At 41.1% G+C, this 23360-nt stretch overlaps 1 protein-coding gene across 1 annotated transcript; it reads left to right on the forward strand.

Moving 5' to 3' along the window:
* The first annotated feature begins 13763 nt into the window (after positions 1-13763).
* On the forward strand, positions 13764-18745 carry cd248a (CD248 molecule, endosialin a). Its single transcript, XM_029526461.1, has one exon. The coding sequence runs from the start codon at positions 13881-13883 to the stop codon at positions 16209-16211; it is 2331 nt and encodes a 776-aa protein (XP_029382321.1). The 5' UTR covers positions 13764-13880; the 3' UTR covers positions 16212-18745.
* The last annotated feature ends 4615 nt before the right edge of the window (positions 18746-23360 follow it).

A 23360-nucleotide genomic window follows, 5' to 3' on the forward strand; every position in this document is an offset into this window, starting at 1 on the left:
CATTGTGTCCTCTGTTAGAAACACTGGTGGTGCTGTGATGAATAAACACTGTTCGTTAGTTCTCACTACTACAAAATCCAGATTGTCAAAAAGACAATAGAGACAGTAATAATGACACGGTGTGGGGGAGAGAGTCAGGGAGTGAGGACAACAGAGGAATGTGTGTGTAATCATTTTGTCACTCTTGAATTGGACCTTTACACACACACACACAGTCTTAGTTCCTCAGTTAGAATTGTTCTGCCCACATGTTTATGTGATTAATACCTGTTGAACTGTCTTAAGGTTAGAGTCCTTGATGCCAATTATCAAGCAAATCCATGCCAAGTGCTCCAAGACAAAAGCTGCAATGGCGCTTCAAATGCTCCAGGCACAAGGGTTTATAAGTCCTGAGATTGCTTGAATTGATTTGTTTTCCTAGTAGCCATTACATTGCGAGAAACACACCCAGTTCTGTCAGTAATATGCTACATTCTTTCACTGATTTTCTTATTATAATGTGCACACTGTAATAGCTGCTGACAGGAATGGGATCACCATATGCATATAAATAACCAGCATACCTGTTGTTGCTCCCTAGAAAACCAGAAAGGATGATGGGTAAATTACACATTGACTCCTTTAAGAGCAGAAGAAAATGGGAAGAAGTCAAACCACTGGAGGGAAACACCTTAAATAATACAGACGTTCAACCATCTTGTTTATGTTAGTTCACATAGGTTGGACAATAACCCCCTTGGTGTTATTTAAATGAGTAGACTGGATTACTATGTGCTGACTTGCCCAATGATCTACATTTTCTGCAATTCCTCGGTCTGTAAGGGATCTCTCCTCATACAATGATGCCATGTGTCCAAGTGACACGTCACACATATCACTGGGCAATGGCTGGCATGTCATTGTAACAACAGCAGCCAATTTACATTAATCAACAGCATCGATTGGAAGTGGATTATTAACTGTTTCACTAACAAAAAAGTCCCTGCTACACTCTGTAATATATTAATATGCCACAGACCATGATGTATGTCTTAGGCTGAGTGTGAAACTACCCCATCACCACCACACAGTTCTTTCTATACTAATGTAGAAATATTCAAATTAAAGCTGAAACTTTGAGCTTTGATTAGATCTTTCATTTTTCTGTTGTCATAAGGCATACTTGTTTTGAGAAGCTAGAAATGTTGAGAAAGCATCTATTTAATCTTACACATGATGAGCCTAATAATTGTGACCACTGATTTCTGAAGCAATAACACCTGACATGGACACTAGTCTACTAGTGAACCTGTTTGATGCTAGAGACCTGAGCAGACATGACCTGACCCAAGGACCTATCAACAGCATTCGAGAAGAGGGGTTCTGACATCAGGCTGGATGCGATGTCGGACACTGTAGTTTTCTCCGGCCCCCTCCCTAATCGGACCAGTGATGACATGTACAGCCGCATGTCGTTATTTAACCGCTGGCTGTCGAGGTGGTGTCCCGAAAACAACGTGGGCTACATAGATAACTGGAAGTCTTTCTGGGGGAGACCTGGTCTAATTAGGAGAGATGGTGTCCATCCCACCGTGGACGGGGCCGCTCTCATTTCTAGAAATATGGCCGATTTTATTAGAAATCCAAAACCCTGACAATCCCGGGTCGAGACCAGGAGGCAGAGCCGCAGTTTAACACGCTCCTCTGCGCCTCAGTCAGAGCGGTCACCTGCTGAGAATAGAATAGAGTCTCTGTCTATGTTTAGCTTTATAGAAACTGTGTCTGTCCCCCGACCACCTAAATTTAGAAAAGTTAAAAAACCCAAATTAAACAGAACAGGAGCTAAAAACAAAAACCTAACTGTAATTAAAACAGCCACAAATTCAGTCTCAAATAACACTGCGATCAAATGTGGACTGTTGAACATTCGATCATTATCATCAAAATCTCTACTAGTTAACATTCTCATAGCTGATCACCATATTGATTTATTTTGTATAACTGAAACGTGGCTGCAGCAGGATGAGTATGTTAGCATTAATGAAGCTACACCCCCAACTCATGTTAACTTTCATATCCCTGTACCACAGGTCGAGGAGGTGGGGTGGCTGTAATATTTCAGTCAAGCCTATTAATCAACCCCAGACCAAAATCTGGCTTCAGGTCTTTTGAAAGCCTCACTCTTAGTCTTTCCCACTCAGACTGGAAAGGTGAAAAACCAGTTCTGTTAGTTACAGTATACCGTCCACCTGGTCCGTACTCAGAATTCCTATCAGAGTTTTCTGAGTTTATATCAGAGTTAGTACTTAGTACAGATAAAATCATTATCCTGGGAGATTTCAATATACATGTTGATGTAGAAAGCGACAGCCTTAGTTCTGGGTTTCTTTCCCTACTAGACTCAATTGGCTTTTCCCAGCATGTGAATGAACCCACTCACTTTTACAATCATATCCTTGATCTTGTTCTAACTTATGGCATTGAAATTGACAAGCTAACAATTCTTCCCCAAAATTCTCTCCTGTCTGACCATTACCTTATTACATTTGAGTTTACTTTAATGGGCTCCACAGCATTGAGGAATAAATTCAGCTATAGAAGATGTTTATCTGAAGCTGCTGTGGCTAAATTTAAAGAGAACATTTGGTCATCATTCCCAAAAATTTCATATCTAAATTCAAATGAGGATTTCTCCCATACGCAGGTTGATGACCTTGTGACTAGCACTATGGCCACACTGCGTTCGAATCTTGATAATGCCGCCCCTCTCAAAAAGAAAGTATTCAATCTGAGGAGGATGGCTCCCTGGTATAGTTACCAAATCCGTGCCTTGAAGCAGACATCAAGGAAATTAGAAAGAAACTGGCGTTCCAGTAAGTCAGAAGAGTCTCACAGAGCCTGGAAAGACAGCCTAAAAACGTATAAAAAAGCTCTCCGCAGTGCTAGAAGTTCATATTACTCAGCACTCATAGAAGAAAACAAGAACAACCCCAGGTTTCTCTTCAGCACTGTAGCCAGGCTGACAGAGAGCCATAGCTCAGTTGAACCAGTGATCCCCTTAGCTCTAAGCAGTAATGATTTTATTAGTTTTTTTTCAGACAAAATTCTCACGATCAGAGAAAGAATTTATCAGCTCTTGCCTACGTTAGATAAAAATCCCCTTCTGAAGACTGCAACTGCTGAATCAGCTGCGGCGCCTCTTTTACATCTGGAATCATTCTCACCTCTAAATCTCTCAGAGCTAGCTTCTATAGTTTCATCATCCAGACCGTCAACCTGTCTATTAGACCCAGTACCAACTAGCCTCTTTAAAGAGATCTTTTATTTAATTGAGCCGTTCATTCTAGATTTGGTTAATCTGACTTTATTTCTGGGTTATGTACCTCAGGCACTTAAGACCGCAGTCATCAAACCCCAGCTTAAAAAGCCTAATCTTGATCCAGATGTTTTGGCAAACTATAGACCCATATCGAACCTTCCATTTATTTCTAAAATCATTGAGAAAGCTGTAGCAAAACAACTACACGAGCATCTGGATGGGAACAGTTTGTTTGAAGAGTTTCAGTCAGGATTTAGAGCCCATCATAGCACAGAAACAGCGCTGGTTAAAGTCTCCAATGACATTCTAATGGCCTCAGACAATGGATCAGCCTCCATACTTCTCCTTCTAGATCTTAGTGCTGCATTCGACACCATAGATCATAATATTTTACTACAGAGACTGGAACATGAAATTGGAATTAAAGGAACTGCACTAAAGTGGTTCAAATCCTACTTATCAGATAGACATCAGTTTGTTCATGTTAACAACAGCTCCTCCTCATGTACTGTAGTCAGTCATGGAGTCCCGCAGGGTTCGGTACTTGGACCAATCCTCTTTACGCTTTATCTGCTTCCTCTAGGCAACATTATCAGGAAACACAGCATCAATTTCCACTACTACGCAGACGATACTCAGCTGTACCTATCAATGAAGCCAAATGAAGTCAGTCAGATAGTCAGACTGCAGGCATGTCTTGAAGACATAAAAGTCTGGATGACTGGAAATTTTTTACTTCTCAACTCTGACAAAACAGAAGTTATTGTACTCGGTCCTAAGCACCTCAGAAAAATACTATCTAATCATCTCATCAGTTTGGACGGCATCACTTTGGCTTCCAGCTCCACTGTAAGAAACCTTGGAGTAATTTTTGACCAGGACATGTCCTTTGTCCCTCACATAAAACAAGTTAGTCGGGCAGCTTTCTTCCACCTGAGAAACATTAGGAAAATCAGAAACATCCTTTCTCAGGATGATGCAGAAAAACTAGTCCATGCATTTGTAACTTCTAGGCTGGACTACTGTAACTCATTACTATCTGGATGTCCAAACAAATCTCTAAAAGGCCTTCAGTTAATTCAGAACGCTGCTGCATGAATATTAACAGGAACTAGGAAAAGAGATCACATCTCTCCCGTGTTAGCTGCTCTTCATTGGCTGCCAGTAAAATATAGAGTAGAATTCAAAATCCTTCTTTTAACGTATAAAGCTCTTAATGGCCAAGCTCCATCGTATCTCAGAGAGCTCATAGTTCCTTACTGTCCTAGCAGGCCACTCCGCTCTCTAGATGGAGGTTTACTTGTGGTTCCTAGAGTCTCCAAGAGTAAATCTGGAGGCAGATCGTTCAGTTATCAGGCTCCTCTTCTATGGAACCAACTCCCAGCATCGGTCCGGGGGGCGGACTCTTTAGTAACTTTCAAGACCAGGCTTAAAACTTTCCTGTATGACAGAGCGTACAGTTAAAAAGTCCTCTACTCTTTAGCTATGCTGCTATAGGCCTAGGCTGCTGGGGGAAGGACTGAGCTTCTCTCTCTCTTTCTCTCTCTCTCTCTCTCTCTCTCTCGCTCTCGCTCTCTGCCTCTCCCTGTCACCCTCTCTCCCTCTTTCTCTCTAACTCCCTCCTTGCATGCGCTGATAAAAACCATCTTTCTTAAAAAAAAAAACAAAAAACAAAAAAACAGTTTCACCCAGTTCTAAGCATTTATACTGCATTTACTAACCATGTTCTGCCAAAGTCTCTGTCTCTCCCAGTTCCTCTCCTCTCTCTCCCTGTCCTCATCCTGCAGGTGGTGACCCATCACCATCCCATGTTCCTGCAACACCTGCTGGTCCCATATTTCATGAATTCTGTACTACAGCTCAACTCCATGAACTTCATGCAACAACATGTTCCTGCCTACACCCCCCCCCTCCAATGCCTGCCTGTCTCTCTCTCTCTCTCTCTCTCTCTCTCTCTCTCCCACTCTCAACCCAACCAGTCGAGGCAGATGGCCGCCTCCCCTGAGCCTGGTTCTGCTCGAGGTTTCTGCCTCTTAAAGGAAGTTTTTCCTTCCCACTGTTGCCAAGATCTTGCTCATCGGGGGATCTGTTGGGTCTCTTTAAATAAATTTATAAAGAGTTTGGTCTAGACCTGCTCTATATGTAAAGTGCCTTGATGTAACTTTGTTATGATTTGATGCGCTGGGTCAACAGTGGACTGGACAGCAGTGTGTTTTACAAACTGGTTTTCAGAGCTGTTAAATGCCAAACTCAACAGAAAAATATTTTCCTCTGAAGATAAGTCAAGCACAAGTATCAAAGATTAAATTCTCCAGTGAGGTACCTGCATTTCAATACTTGTATTGCAGACTCACCAGAGGAAAATGGCTCACCTGAAGAGGTTGTTGTTGAGGTGATACATCTCTTATTATCTTATTTTGTGGCTGAAAGGAAGATTGAAAAAAAGACCTTTCAAACTGGAAATGAACTGAGTGATCCCATATGTGCACAGCCTTGTGTCTTCATTATATTGGAAGAACAAATTGAACCTGATATGTGACTGCTTTGAATGATATGAAAAAATCAAAGGAGTGTCTTTGAAGATCTGCTTGAAAACTCAGAGCTACATAATGATGCCAGACCCTCAGCTCATCATCCAGGAACACAATTACCATGTGGGTAACATTTTCTCATCCATCCTCACCCAAGCTTGAGAGTCTCTTCTGTGTAAGGGCAGCACAGATGCTTCTCTAGCTGTAAAATTTGGCAATAGATTGTCATTTACTGATAAAGTCAGGGCCAAAATCATTGAAATTACAGATTCTTTGGTATTCATATGTTTGTTTCATTCATTTGCATTGAAGTAGCACAAAGAGTGAAGTAAAAAAACCCTGATTTGATTTTATTTCACACAAAGCTCAAAAAATGGACTAGATAAATTATTGGCACCCTCAACTTAATCTTCTGTAGCATATCCTTTAGAATAGATAACCGACATTAATTACTTCCTTTGCCTTCTTTGCCTGTCTATTAGTGTGATAGACAGGGATGAGTCTCATGATATGAGGGGCCTGGGTGGAGTGTGGGGTATTAAAAGATCATAGATTGATGGCAGCCAATGGAGAGAGGCCACAGATTGTAAAAGAGAACACTTAATTTAGAGATAGTACAAAAGACAGATGCTGTATTTAATGATTACTTTGACCTGTTTGTCAAATTTAACCCATTTAAGCCCAAATTTTTCACAAACATGAAAATATCTAAATCAAATGTCATTGGTAAACCTTTGAAATAATAATAATAATAATAATAATAATGAATATATATATATATATATATATATATATATATATATATATATATATATATATATATATATATATATATATATTTAAATACATATATATATTTATAATTGTGGACAGTAGTGTTCACAGTTGAGACTGGCGGGATAATGTGTTGTATTCTCAATTAAAGGTGAAGAAAGTACTTATTTTTTTAAAATAAGCATGAAATGGCTCTGTAATCTGACAGCAATCACTGGCCTTGGTCTGGGTGGAGTGGAAGTTTCACTGGTGATCACTCTTAGGGTGGATGAATAAATTAGTAAGAAACCTCCATTTGATCATCAAATCAAATCAAATCAGATTTATTTGTAAACCATAACAAAGTTACATCAAGGCACTTCACACATAGAGCAGGTCTAAACTCTATGAAATTTCATGACAGCTTTGTTCAGCAGCATTTGACCTGTCCCTCTGGTTGCTAGAGGACCTTGGTTCTTTAACAGTTGAGGATGATAGAGAAGAGGTGGCGGGGAAAGTTAGGCCATCAGCATTGATAATGTTTCTGTCTCGATCTTTATTTTTGATCACCTATAGCTTTGCCCATGGCTCTTTTGGCTGCCCAGTATAGCTTATAGAGGCCCTGTACTCACCATCTTCAACAGTGCCAGGTGGTAAGGGAGGGTTAGTGGGGTTGGGGAGGTCATGATCAATGTTGTTGTCCCCATAGGTTCAGCATATGCATTCAACATCCTGGTTGGTAAATGGCCTATCACCCCCTCATAGTCCATATCTGACCAGTCGCTATCACAATCACAGAGGATGGCATCTTTCTCATTTTGAAGGATAACTGCAATGTTGCATGCCTTGTCTGGGCCATCACTTTCATCTAAAATATCAAGAACTCCACTCAAAGTGAATCTGAAAGGAAGAAAAACGTAGAAAGTTGAGTAGAACAAGAATTTTGTATGTACAGAAGCATGTGTGCACGTTATCCTACTGGTCACTAATGTGACCGTTAACACATTACTCATTCTGTAAACACAGCAAACAAATTTGAGTAATTGCAAATCATTACCAGACACTATAAAGATCATGTGCACCAAAAATGTTTGTCCTATGTTTATTTTAACATACTTTACTGATCATTTGTTTGGGAGCTTTGAGGAAGCCATGCTCCTCTCGAGGTACAATCAGGGAGTAAACTCTGGTCATATGACAAACATGTAGAACTGCACACATTTCATCCAAACATTGTATTATTTAAATATTTATGGGAAATGCATTGAAAAGCCTTATAAATAAGATTTTTTTGTTGTTGTTTTTTTTACAACTTTTAACAGTAACAGTTGTCTGAGATATGTTTTGGATTTTACCTCAGAGTAGCTTGTAAGTTTTAGATGGTCAAGAAAAAGAGACTAAGAGTACCCAGAGTAAACCAATGCAGGTGGAACATGCAAAACCACACAGAATGGCCACAGGCCCAGGGATCAAACCGACAACCTTCTTGTGGTGGGGCAACATCGTTTTGTTAAAGTAAACATCAAAGTAATGATGAGCCTGATAATTACAGACTAAACATCCTACCACACACATTTAAAAGACTACAGAAGACACCCTCTCATATCCAAAGTAATTAATCTTTTAGTCTCACACAGAGGTCACATCAGTTTGTTAAGATTGGGTTCTTGCAGGTAACTTTCCCTTTATGTTGTCAGAAGAAATTTAAAGGAAGGCAAAGTTTATTTTTGAAATCTTTCATTAGTTACCAATAGTCATCATTTTGTTATCAATCAAATTGTATTTTATTCTTCTTTAACTCCTGTGCTTCTGTGCCAGGATTCTGGCAGAGGTGAAGCATGACTGTGGAAAATCTGATGTCTGTGTTCTACCATATTAATGTGAAGACTGTTAACTTTGGGACATCCATATAGTTGACTGCTGAATCATTTTGTATATTATTATAAATTTAAGATTACCACTTTTAAAGTGCAGGAATGTGTGGCCTTCAGGGTTCTTCAGTAAATAACTTCATTGAAGAATATCCAAGCATGCTGATTAGCCCTAAATCTTATTTCATCTAGGACTAATGGGGAGGGGAACCCTCTTCTTATGCTCATGTTTAGAGCGCTCCTTATTATGACCATGCTCTAGAATGAGTAACATAGCACATGCATTTCACAAGATATATCAGAGAAATCTATTATTTTTCAGCAAAATATTGCACTGTTTTTATCAAGATGTTTTCATTATTGTTTATGAATTTTGTCAAAATAAATATCAGCTTTTCAAAATTTGGATTTTGGTTTATTTAGTTTTTGCTGTAACTCAAGGATTCAAGGATCAAGCTTCTGTAAATACAAAAACTAAACTAAAATACAAAATAAGAAAATAAGAAAAAGCGATGTGGCCTCTTCAAATGATTCATTCAGAGACTTGATCCAAACACTAGAACATACTAGAATTCTGTTTATAGACTGCAGTTCAGAATTCAACACAGCTAAACAGCACCTTAGCTTTCTCTGCAAACTGAGGTGAGCAAGAGCCCCAGCCCCCATCATGTGCACCTTTTACAGAGGCACAATTGAGTGTATCCTGGCCAGCAGCATTACTGTGTGGTATGGCGCCTGCATCGTGTCCTACCACAAGACCCTCAAGTGCATAGTGAGAACTGCTGAGAGGATTGAGATATTTATGAAACATGTCTCACCTGCAAGGCACTCTGTATAGCAAATGATCCCACCCACCCATCACACAGCTCCCTCAGTCTACTGCCATGAAGCACCGCACATTCTGCAGGACCAGCAGACTCAGAGATAGCTTCATTCACCCAGCTATCAGGAAGCTGGACTCTCTTGCTGCTCTTCCCCCTCTCCTCCTTCTGCCTCCCCTTGCACAAAAGCAAGGGGACTTTAACCAGCCCCCCACACATACAGTGAACTCAGGGCTGCACCAATCACTTAATGCAGCATTGGGCTACTCTCTTCGTGCTACTTTGCAATTCTATCCATTTGCACGATATAAAATAATTCTATATTTTTGTATTTTTTATTATTTATGTTTACAGAAAAAAAATCTATGTTACTATTGTCTGTGTTGTTCCTTTTCCTCTTGCGCACTCTACTGACTGGGCCAAAAAGAAAAAAAAAAAAAAAATCAATTCGCTGTACAGTATGTCTAGCATGTATAGCAGAATTGACAATGAAGTCAACTTGCCTTGACCTGGAGACTGTGGGAAAGTATCCGATAACACTCATCTCCATCTACACTCCAATAGCGAGTGACCCAACTAAAGCCAACACCCTGTCTTTATCAGTGACGAATGAAAGTAAACCTGACCTCTGCCTTTGGTCTTCATGCAAAGCTTGGAGAGCAGCAAGAGGGAGAGTGAGAAAGTGACGCAAAGTCACAGCCAAATAATCAGTATTAGTCCATAATTTATGTCCTACCCCAAAGCAGCAGATCAAACTTACTCGCGACACCAATTAACATGCATGTTTTCCCCCAGAGTACCTGGAGGAAACTCACGCAAACATGGGGAGAACATGCAAATTCTGCACAGAAATGTTCGAGTGTTCTGTTCAGTTAGTTTCTGTTTTGATCCAGTTTTGATTTTGTTCGTCACTTCTGTTTTATTTTGAAAGTCTTGTCTCCCCTCAGTGTTATCAGTTACTTCCTGTCTTTGTTCTGTTTCCCACCTCACCTGTTGATTGCCTTCCCTGCCCTAATGTGTTTCACCTGTGCCTTGTTTAATACAGTACGTATTTAAGTCTGGGTTTCTGTCCAGTCCTTGTCAGAGCTGTTCTTAGTACTGTTCTGTGTTTTGGTTGAGCCTGTTTTTCTGGAAATTCCTGACTTCAGAATCCCTGAGAGCCCAGCCATGTTTTTGTTGTATTTCTTTTTCTAATGTAGCCCTTCCTGTTTCAAGTTCTGTTAGTTTGTAGGTTTATTTTTGTTTTAAGTCTTTGGGTATTTATCAAAAATATTCAATACCACTTCACCCCGCTTCTGCCTGCTCCTGCATTTGGGTCCTCACCTCAGCACACTCAGCCGTGACTGGGTGTGCTGAGGTGAGGACCTCCAAGGGAATATTATGTATGTAAAATGTATTTATTTTTTTCCCCAGGCAGTTTATTTTGTTATGCTTGATAGAGAGCCTTTAGCTCACTGGTGTATCTTGTCAGTGAAGACCATAGGGGTGTACTACGAAGCAAGATTAGTGTGTTAGCGAGGTATGTTGTGCTTGAAGCCAGACTTTTCTGTGTTACAAAGGTGGCTTTCTTTTAAGATGGCTATATCACCCCAGTAACTTATGCTGTGAACATAACCTGGTCTGCTCAGTTTTTGTTTAGAATTTCAGCTTAAAGTTAGCTATAAAAATGACCTCATCGTTTCTAGAAGATCCAGTGGATTTAGATGCCCAAATTGTGAGAGGTGCTCTTTGGAGGGAGAGTTCTTCCAGACCGGAGTGATCCGTTGGCGTTTTCTGACAACATTCTCTATGAGCGATGCGGATTCTCAGCTGATGTAATGTTACATATGCAAAGTTGTTGAACCATATGCAAGTAATGCGACCAAACAAAGCCATGCACTTATAGTAACGCAGCCAATTTTTCATCCAATAAAAAAAAAACAACCCACCAATCACAGGATGTTTTATTATTTATTAAAGTATAGTAAAATATATAGTATAAAATATCAGTCACGCTTAACAAAACATAGCACCCTTTACTGCAGTACCTTTATTTATATATGTATATATATATATATATATATATATGTATATATATGTATATATTTATTTATTATTATCCAGCTTTAGATTCCTTTTATTAAGGGGTCTCACGTTGTCTGCTCCATGTATTAATAGGACATCAATAGGACATCAAGCAACAGAGAGGTAGGGGGAGGGAGGGAATTAAATATATATAATATATATTATATCGGCTATATTAACTTGCGGATTTACACAATCTGCAATTTTTTTGCCAGGCTTCCTCTCTTGCCTTGTTAGCAGCAACAGTGTTGCTTTTAGTTGTTGTTATTGGTTTGAACTCTGCATAGTTCTACATTATCATAATCTGCTCTCGTTGGCTGAAATATGTGGCACATAAGCGGTCTTTTTTCTTTTCTTTTTTTTTTGCGGAAATGGCATAAAATGACACCTAAACGCCCCTTTTTTATGTGAACGCAAGCCAGGGTCGACAAATCAAGTTGATATCCACTGTTGTGATACTCATTATCTGTGGTTGGAGCTTTTGGCTTTGTCGAGCCAGCCCACCCAAAGAAAGCCCGGCTCTGTTGACCTTCCTTCGTAGTATACCCCTCTGGCCAGATATTTCTTGCATTTGTCATGGCCAGATTGCGGGTAGGGCAGATCAAATCTCTATATCACAGCTTGAATTTTGTGCAGCTCTAAGTGGTTCACATTTGGCTACCCATAAACAAGAAATCACCTTGCCAATTCACAGAACCACAGTTTGAAGTGATTCCATCACATTACTACAGTGGTTCCATTCTCATTTAAGTCATTAAAAGGACTTCATATGGGAAGTTCTCTTAACCCAGCTGATGACCTAATCAAAGGGAAAACACTGGTACAAACAGAAAGTTTGGTACCAATGTTCTATCTTTTTCTCTTAGCCATTTGGGTAGAGTAGGGAGAGAATGACAGGAGGAGGGGATATTCAAAACAGGTGTAAGCAGGAACATGATGCTGCATGAAGTTCATAGAAATGATGCTGTATGAAGTTCATGAAGATATGGGAGCAACAGGCATTGCAGGAACATGGGGTAGTGATGATTCATCACCTTCAGGATGAGGACAGGAGCTGGGAGAGACAGAGACTTTGGGAAAACATGGTTAGTAAATGCATGAACTCCCATGAACTGGGAGAGACAGGGATTTAGGAGAAGCATGGTTGTTGGTATGTCAGGGCATGGGAGGAGGAGGTTTTGAGTCAGAAAAATGACCTGCTCCTTCCATAAATGAAGAAATGGTGAAACAATAGTGAGAAGCCTGAAGAGGTCCTCCCTGACCAACAGGAGCTTTCTAAGTTCCCTTCTCTCTATTTAAACTGAACAGTGAGGTGCACAGCCCCCCCTTTGCATCCAGACTCCTTTTCCTCCAACATGCTCCACTTAGAAACAAATCTCATCTCCTTGTTTTCATAGTGAACCCAAAGGCCTGATTTATCCATGCAAATCTCAAGTGTGTGTGTGTTTGTGTGTGTCCGTCCCCTCTGGTTGGCTGCTGTTAAATACACAAGGTAAGTCAGCAGACTCACCAGAAGCAGTACTGAATCAGGTCATGGATTATAATATTAGTTTATTCTACAGTAATGCAGCATATTTTATTGGAAGGAAAACAATAACAACAACAAACTATATTATGCCAAGTTAAGTTGTGCATTTTTTTTTTGTGTGGAATTTTAAAATAAAGGTCTGTAAACTTATGTGGATCCACGGGTAATCCACAAGTTTTTTGTTTTTTTTTTCTTTTCCTGGAGGGAAGCAGATCACTGTCGTGAGTAATGCAGATGAACCTGAGTCCCTAAAATGAACTGAGTTTACTACCACTACTTCACTTTGTATTAAGCATGAGCATAGCTTCATCAACTGATCTGAACACACATTTACAACACTTCTCTAGTCTTTGTGTTACTTCACCAATGATGTCTGTTCAGATATTAACACACTGGTTCATTTGACAGCTTTACAAATGCTGGACTATACAACTCCAGACTCTCACTGTTTTTAAAATTACTTCACAACCTCATTTTCTGACGTTAAGCCCATAAAGTGTGTTTCACAAAGAGAAAGTGGAGGGGGAAGGTATGTTTGAAGGAGAAGACAAGTTAATTGCAGTTCAAGAGTTAATTCAGTATCATTTCATTTATTACAGACAAGAAAACTCAGCTACAATGTGATGCATATGCTTGTGTGTCTAAATGGTACTCATGAGAACCATATGACAAAAGCAAACGTGCAGTTTTTTGCCCCTCCCCCCCAATTCTGGCACACACACACACACACACACACACATCCTCTTCCCAAAACATACAATTCTTTTCCTCGGCTCCCACCCTCTGCTTCTCCCCTCTGCCCTCCCTACTTTTTGCTATATTGCCCTTCCTCCCATTTCTGTCCTCCCTCTTGCTCTCTCTGAGATCAGCTCCGGCTTAGATAAGTTTCAGTAAGACAGAGTGTGGAGTGGAGACAGTGGCTTCAAATGAAGGCAGAGACACTCCCATAGAACACTCACAGACAGAGACATCGAAGTGTCTGGGTGAAGGAGAGATATTCGCTATAGATCAAGAATGGGCTATCAATTGAATAGTGTTACGATTCTGTTCTTAATATCCCTGTTACCTGTGCTCTTTCTGACTGAAGTTTCTTCAGTCCTGGGACAAGAACTTGGAGAGAGGGATGCACTTTGTAATGTTGACGGCTGCTTTGTTGTCTACTTCCAACGAAGAACCTTCCTGGATTCATGGAGGGCTTGTAAAGAGAAGGGTGGCAACTTAGCTACCATCAAACGTCAGGAGGATGCCACCAATATTGCCACTCTCTTCTCCACTCTGGATCTGCGCTATTCACGCACCAACATTCAGGTGTGGATCGGTCTGCAGCGCCAGCCTCGCCAGTGTTCCCCTATTCTTCCACTGCGTGGTTTTTCCTGGACAACTGGAGACCAAGACACAGAGTATACCAACTGGCAGGCGGCATACACTTCTGGTACATGCATGGTGCCCCGCTGTGTGGCAATGGGTTACAGTACTCAAGAGATAACCAATAACTTCAAATGGCTGGAAGGTGCCTGCTCAGTCCCTGTAGATGGGTATCTTTGTCATTATGCCTACAAAGGAATGTGTCCTGTCTTGTGGAGTGAAGGTGCGGGAAATGCACTTTACACTACACCTTTTAACCTTCTAAGCACAGTACTAACCCATATACCCTTTGGATCTGTTGCTACTATGCCCTGCCCTGCATGGACAAGCCAGGAACAGTCAGTTCTGTGTATGCAGAAGGAGGACGGCTCAGTGGGGTGGTCGAGAGATCCCCCCCTCTGCACTGACTCCTCTGTAACACACGACTGGTGTGACCAGGATAATGGTGGATGTGAACATTTCTGCCGGGCAACTGGTGATCACTTCTACTGTGAGTGTGTAGATGGTTATGAACTGGGAGATGATGGGCAGAGCTGTGAGCTGGCAGATGTTTGTGATGGTGCCCCCTGCGAATTTGAGTGCCTGCCTCTTTCTGATGGGTACCGCTGTGCCTGCCCTGAAGGATACATGCTGGCACCAGATGAGCATGGCTGCTTGGATGTAGACGAGTGCCTCCAGAGTCCCTGTGAACATCTGTGTGTAAATTCTTTGGGATCATTTCAATGTAAATGCCGAGAGGGTTACCATCTAGACCACGAGGAAAGATGTAAGGATATAGATGAGTCTTTGACTGACCCATGTGAACACGCCTGTGAGAACACACCAGGATCCCATATCTGCCACTGCCATCTGGGTTTTTCTCCAGTAACTGAGGACCCCAGCCGATTTCAAGACATTGATGAGTGTCAGATCCCTGGGACCTGTGAACAGATGTGTGTGAATTATGAGGGTGGTGGATTTGAGTGTTACTGCAAGGAAGGCTATGAACTCTTGCCTGATCACTCCTCATGTCGGAAGAGAGGGGAGGGAGGTGACCGAGTTACTGCGACCCCTTTTCCTTGGGGTACCCACCAACCTGGATCTGAATGGAATCCCATGGAGTATGAGTGGTCTCCAGAGCAGAGTCTCACTGACTGGCCTCCACAGGGGGAGCAGTCTCCAGACTGGATGACTGATCCACCCAGAGTTTTGAACTCTGTCATCTGGGTCACCAGTGCTCCACAGCAGGAGCTGGACACTCTGACTCAGGCGGCTCAGAGCAATCAAGAAGACATGAACAATGAAAGAGCTGACTGGTGGCCACAGCTGAAGTCTGAACTTGAACTGGATAATTTGCCTGACACCATCTACACCACACTGCCATCCACTGCCAGCTTCAGCACTACCTCAGACTTGTACAAAGATGATGAGGAGACGACCACAGCTCTTCCCTACTTATCCACCTCTACGATCTCTGAGGGAGCTTGGAATTGGTGGGCTGGGTTCACAGCTTCCAGCCAGAGACCAGGAAATCTAGAGGATTCAGTCAGAGGCCACGATATAGTGACGGATTCAAGCTACCGCAGTGAGGGAAAAGAAGAACCGGTCACCCTCAGGGAAAGGTCTGAATTTCCAGTGGAAGTGTCGGGGGAGGAGAGGGAGGGCTATGTGGAGACTACTCTCTCTCAAGATCCAACTGTTCTCACTCAATTTACGCCTTCCTCGCCACTCCAAACTGAGCATGGAGAGAATGTTGACGGGGTGGATCCAGTCCATAGAGACAGTGGGCAGAAACAGACTGGCACTTGGCTCCTGGTTGGCCTACTGGTGCCCACTTGCATCCTCCTCGTGGTGCTGGTGGCACTGGGCATTGTCTACTTCACCCATTGTGCTGTTCAGCCACGCAACAAGAATGTCAGTGACTGCTATCACTGGATCTCTGGAGCTCATGATAAACAGGGAGCTCCTAACCCCTCAGCAGTGATGAAGAACCCAGTTTAAACACGTGAAAAAAAGTCATATTCATGTAAACAGACTGTCTGTGGTCAGAGGTGAACATGATTGAAAATTTGAGCCTCAACCTTCCTGACATGAAAAGAAACAAAGGAAAGGAGTAAAAAAACACTTTTTAAGAGGGTTTTGGGGTGGGGCTGCTATGTGGTACAAACTGATTCATAAGTTTCATACACTGAGCTGATTTCTTCATGATTGCACATTGTTTTAAAATATTACCATTAGATATGTGCTAATGTCTGTGGATGTGTCTCCCAGCTGGAACCAGATGGTGCTCAGAGCCATATAAAACTTGACTCTGATGTCTCCTTCATGGAAAATCCTCTGTGTTAATAGCATATTATTGTCAGTAAGTGTGTGAAAGGATTTCCATTGTCAGTCCACAACAGCAGTGGGTGGAGAGAAAGGATAGTCTGGAGTCACATGATAATGCTGGGAAAACAATCACTGTGACTGAGCTGAGTGATTACTGAGACCAAAATTTTCTTTGTATATTGTGGTTCTATTGTATTTATGTTTGTTTCATGTAATAACTGTAATGAGTCAGTGACCATATGCCCTTTGATATACAGAGGAATATGTCTATGTGTGAGAGTGTTCAGTGCTGCAACAACCTCTCTGTTTTTTCTAAAAGGAGTGAAAGTGCAGATGTTCACATCTGTCTAAGAATGTTTCAGAGGGCTGGTAATTGACAATAACCTTGACCTTGTTCAGAGAATAGTCATCAATCACCCTTTGGTACCCCAATTCATCACTGTAGCCCTGAACATGTCTTATACCCCAGAGATTTTGAGCGACAGTCATTATTTTATAAACTCCTGAATAAGATAAGGGAAAGGTACACTATTTACCTGTTTTTGGGAGGTGCTGATTGGATGTTAGGTAATATCACATTTATAAACCAAAGTAAAAAAACAACTTTACGTGTGAAATATGTCTTTATTTTCCTGATAGAGAGTTTTTCTGTTCATGTTTAGACATTGCCAATTAAAAGCTATGACAGGGTTTTGTGTGAGTTTTTACTGACATGGGAAACGTCTCCTAGCAGAGGAGGATGAAGCTTGAGCAGAATCAGCTCAGGAAAACAGCCTCAAAACTAAAAGTGAAAAGCAAGCCAGTAGCTGTTGACACATAAGGGAAGTTTTTGTTGATGTGTTTGTGAGTGCTTTGACCTATTGAAGTGAACTGTGCTGCTGTCATACACCGTCTCTACATCCACAGTAAATAGTGTGACTCCCCTCACAGAAGTGAAGTAAAGGGTGGGATATGGAGGGGCGGGGTTGAGGCCTAACTCTAGAGATACTGTTATTTCATACATGAACATGATCCTAAGTGAGAAGTTTTACAGAAACTCCACTAAACACTGGAGCACAGTGATGTGCTTGTGTTGACTAATGGAATGTGCTGATCAAAACCAGGTTCTGTCTCTGTGAGTGCTTCTCAGAGGGGGTCTCTCCCTTTCCCCTCTCTTTCTCTCTCTCCCCCTTTGACCTATTTTCAGTATTGTCATCCCTTCTACAGCTCAGTGTACAGAGTCCAGTTGGCTGTGCTGTGTGGGAAACTACTCGAAAACACGAAGTCAGTTAACATCAATCAGCTGATTTATTTGGAGACTCTGCATTCAAATACTAATTGCAGTTTATTATGAACTGGTAATGTTTTTTCCATAGACTGTAAAAAAAGGGGAGACATAGTCTCCTTTATATCACCAGGACAAATGTTAGCTAATGCACTTTTGCAAACCAGTGAGTTACTCTGCCTTTAACTCTAACCTCATTTAAAAATGGGCAAGGAGGCAAGAGGGTAGGGCTTGTGTATAGAGATAAGACTTTAGTGCATGTCAGTTTGAGGTTGGTTCATTTGTCCCCTAAAAAGATCAAGCCCTCAGTCTTCCATAACATCCATGTAGTTGAAGGCGGAAATTAACTCTGCAGACCAAAATCATTTAGCACCAGACTGTAAACTTGAATTTCTGCTGAGAACTTGGACATTTTAATATGTGAGTCTACAGGGACTGACTCTTTGTTGGATCCAGACCCTGCAGAGGAACTGCAGGTAATTTAATTATTACTTACATATTGTTTAAGCATAGTACAGTCAGTAAAAACAACTATTCCACATTAGCAGTGCAATAAAACTTTCCTTACATGGTTGAAGAAACACTTATTTCTGTTTTATTCTAACTTGCAGTTTAGTTATCATGAATAGTGGAGCATGACTTTCTGTACATTTGAAACATGACGTCGCACACACAGTTGTGTTTATGTCAAAATGAAGTTCAAAACAAATTAACCTCAAAACATAACTATCATCATTGTCCATGCAACGATCCACCTCAACTTGCTTCTGCTACTCATAGAGGCAGAGACACACCGGCACACACATACTTTGAGGATATGTCTTTTTCCCCCAAAACATTCAATTATTCACCTGTGATATCCAAGCTGTTTATGGATTCTTGCTGATCATTCCAGTTTAATGTTCAGGACAACCCTCTGAAGGAAGTGGAAAGAGGAATTTGTGTTGTGGGTGTTTCAGGCTAACCTGCTCTCCATACAGTCACAAACTGACAGTCTCTGCAGGACCCTGAAGACATAACAGGGGAGTCAAACTCAAATACACAGTGGGCCAAAATTAAAAACTGGGACAAAGGTGCAGGCCAGCCTCAATATTTATTGAGCTATTGAATATAATTGCACATGTTCTCGCTTCTCTCCAAATTTATAATGATAACATTCTTCATATGGAAACAAACATAAGTTGTCTAAACACTGAATCTGGAACAAGCAAAGCTAAATATAAACACATGAAATCAAATTTAAAAAAAAAAAAAACAACAACAAAAAAAAAACATGTCAGTGGCATTAGTTTCTTATTGTTATTTAAATAAAATAAAATCAATTCTTATGCCTCTCTATATCTTGAAAGTTCATTTTCTGTGCAAACCCACAGGCAATCTACAAAACAAATGGGAAAAAAAAAATTCCTTCAATGAAAATTCAACTATCCATTTCCATGCCTTGAAGTAGCATAAAAAAAGTGCATAAGGAAAACTCAACTCAAAATTCAAGCTTAGTTTGCTACATTCTGATTTACTCTACCTGACATCTTTCATATACTAGTCCATCAGTGGCTGGGGTCAGGCTCTGATCTGAGGAAATCCTCAGGATTGAATAAAGGTGTTAATTGGTGAGACGACTCCTGTGTGATGTTTTGTTCATCTTCATCAAAGAGAATACCATAATTTCTGGATTACAAGACACTACTTTCTTCACACATTTTGAACCCATACGTCTTAAACAACTATGAGACTAATTTATGGATTTTTATGAGAAATGAGCTTCATGCCACCAATACATTTAGCATCACATCAGCCCAATGAAATTACCGAACAGGTCACAGGAGACCAATGAAACAGTTCGAGTTAAATTAAACGCACCCACACTAAATTCTTCAAATAAGTCATTTATTGTGCACTTAATGCACACAGCCTGATGATGGAAAACACACGAAGCAATAATTATGATGCAGCTTTCATGTTAAAGTCAATCAATCTGGCAAAAAGGCAAAATATATTTCCTGCCATATGCCATTTCCTCCCATATTTCCAGCACCTGCGGCTTATAAACAAGTGCGGCCTGTATATGTACAAGACAGTTTTTCTTTTTAAATTTAGCAGGTCTGGCTTATATTCAGGTGCGCTCTATAGTTCAGAAATTACGGTAGCTGTTCACATGGATATGTGCCGCTGAACATAAAGAGCATTTGAGCAGCTTTGGTACAGGGTTGGGGCATTGTGTCAAGGATGAAATGTGAAAGCTGTGGAGCGCCCACAGAGTCACACTTTGACTTGAGCGCATCACTGCCACGGGATTGGTGTGTGATGTAAACTAATGGAGAAATTTGGTTTCATACAGTTTTCAGAGGCTCTAATCTCTTTATGAACAAAACATTCATCTCAACATGTCTTTCAACAGCGAACCAGTCAAATAATTGCAGCATGGCACTACCTGAGAGTGTGTGTGTTTGCTTACCTGTGCACTGCAGGGCTGCAACTGCACTTAAATTTGTGGTGGAATGGCAAAGGTCAGATGGAAAAGAGATTCAAACCAGATGTGAACTCTTACTCAACTGCTTTTTTCCAGAAGAAGATAAAACTGACAAGTTGGTGGAGCATTGTCAATGCTAAAATGTTTTTGCAGCCACTTGAAACTGGATTCTTCTGATGATGGAAAATGCAGTAGCCATGGAAATAGATTTACTGAATACCTCATGAGTCATAGTTGGCTCAACCAGTGTTTTTTTCCTCTTTGAAATGTCTGAAGGTAAAGATGGAGGACATATCCCTTCCTCCCACTGTCGCAAAATGAAGCCAAAGCATCCAGGATACATCTTACGTGGCAGTGCTGATGAGTTTCTCATACTTACTTAAAATTTTGCTCTTACTCAGTAATGCCCTGCTTACTGCTTATGCACATTAAGTGACCTAAGTGAGCTATAGTTCAATCAGTCAACCTGCATATTGTAACCCCCTAACCCTAACCCTAACCCTGAAGGCGAGGTCAGTTGCCAGCAATCAGACACGCAGGCAGGTCAGAACAGAAACAGGAAGAGATCTGGCAATCAGTCCAAGGGCTAGGCAAGCAGGCAGGAATGGGGACGAAACAGGTCGGCAATTGGTGATCAAGGTAAATTGCTGGAAAGACTTGCATGGGAGCAAAGACGATCTGGCAAGTGGTGAGTGTGGAGCTGGGGCTTGAGAAGAGTATTGCAGGGCATGGATGATTAGCTGAGGCAGAACAGGTGAGATGATTGTGAATAGGATGCAGGTGTGACTGGAGCTGGGGTTTTGGTGATGGAAATCTACCAGATATCAGGCTGGAGACTGTGACAGGCTGACTATTTTCTAAATGGTCCAATAAAGATATAGCTGATTTCAGATAAACTCTCCAAACCAAATCTTGATTTGATGTTAAGGGACACTTTTTTGAGTAATTTGTGCTTTAGAACTGTTCAGTGTCTCTAATTCCCTGAATCATCATACACTATTAGATTATCTGAATTTCTTGCAGGCCAGTTATTTTCCAGTTTGAACTGTTCCACAGATTGGTCTCCCTGATAGCTGCTGTCAGAAGATCTGGAAGACACTACAGGGAACCTGTTTTAAAATTACTGTAGAGCAAGCAGACACATTATGCCTGAAACTGAAACCAAGACAATAAAACAATGTGGAACAGAGTTTATCTTGAAGGTCACATTTTCCTTTTTGGCACTTTATGCATAAATCAAATCAAATCAAATCAAATCTGATTTATTTGTATAGCGCCAAATCATAACAAAGTTACATCAAGGCACTTTACATATAGAGCAGGTCTAGACCAAACTCTTTATAAATTTATTTAAAGAGAACCAACAGATCCCCCGATGAGCAAGCACTTGGCAACAGTGGCAAGGAAAAACTTCCTTTAAGAGGCAGAAACCTCGAGCAGAACCAGGCTCAGGGGGGGGCGGCCATCTGCCTCGACTGGTTGGGTTGAGAGTGGGAGAGAGAGAGAGAGAGAGACAGGCAGTGCCAAACAGTGCCAAAATTTTTAGCAAAATTAGAATCTTGCCGGCTGGCTGCTCCAGTATCCAGCCCCAGTGGTTTAACAGGCAGTGTCATCTTAACATGATTTGTTAAGCTCATGCGTGAAACATCTGCTTCAGTTACTGTCGCGTCTCCTCCCAGTGAACAGTCCACAATGCAGCCATACTCTGAAAGACTGGTGCAACAGTGCAGTATGATGTCTAATGTTAGCGACCGCATGCTGTGTTTTCAGACAAAGATAAAGCTGCACCCTCCACATACACTCCAGACACAGTGATCAAACATGTTCTTCTCAGCAACATCAGATTAGACAAATCAGACCAGTAAAGTGAAGTAGTGAGGATCACTTCACTTTTCTTCCCGGCATTGGACTTAGCAAAAACATTTTTCACCCAAAGATAAAACCAAAACCAATTGTTTCTCACTCTTTTGGGGATTCGTGGATGTCATTAGCCAGATGTAGCGGTAGCTGGAAGCCTCAGCTCCTGCCTTCGTTAATCATTTTGAAGTCGCTGATAGCCATCAACGTTCTGTGAAGTTGAGGTTACACACCGTGTGCTGATTTTCCTCAGGGAAAGTATGGCTTCTTCATACATTCATACATCCTACAGTTGGAAAGTGCAAGAAATTCTTGAAACATATCTTCACTCTGATGGGATCCTGATCTGTAGGCGGTCAAAATCTGGCTCTCTCATATTTAAAAAGCTTTTTAATGTTGTACTTAACTCAGCAGAGCGTGCAAATGTTTGTCTTCTGTCTGAAACACTTTTTATTCATTTTTTTCATTTTTGGAAACCCTTGTTAGTAAGTCTAAAAGACACAGTGGACCACACTTTACTAGTTATCTCTGAAGGAGAGGACCACTGACCTCTATTGTTTCTCTATGGAGCCAAGAGTTTTAAATGATAAAATGATTCCCATTGTGTGTCTGATGATGTTTTTAGTCAGGATATGCGGATGTATTTTAGCCTTTCAGCTGCTATTTCAAATCTTTTTAGAGTTGTACTTTCTATTTTTATGGATTTTTATTGATGTGTGTGTATGTATGTATGTATTTACTGTATATTTGTATATGTATATATATATGTATGTGTATATGTATATATATTATTTGCTTCAACTTAAGACCCATCGGCTGATATGCCTCTGAGGATCTCCACAATTCCACCAACAAATTGTTGTGAGGTCTGGAAAGGGGGGTTGGAGATTCCCACATCCCACACCTCTCAGGTTTCAAAGAGAATGTTGCCTCCAACAGAGACTTCTCAGATCTCTGCTAAGTCTAGACTGACCAAACGTCCTCTTTTTATTTTTTATTAATTGATGATAATGTCCGGTTTTCCTTCTGTATATGTGTGTGCCCCCTCTCCCTCCGGTTGTCATTGTTTGGGTTAGCGTGTGTGACATAATCCCCGAGAGGCTGCCCTGTGGGCGGATCTCCAAAAGCTGAAGCGTTCAAGATGCCGAAGCGAAAATGCACATTCAAGGATGAAAAAAATTCCCAGTTTACTGACCCGGTCAGGACATATGTGAGGCTGAGGGCACCGTGT

The sequence above is a fragment of the Echeneis naucrates genome, chromosome 18 (assembly GCF_900963305.1).
Source record: "Echeneis naucrates chromosome 18, fEcheNa1.1, whole genome shotgun sequence".
In the NCBI taxonomy this organism is placed as follows: Eukaryota; Metazoa; Chordata; class Actinopteri; order Carangiformes; family Echeneidae; genus Echeneis; species Echeneis naucrates.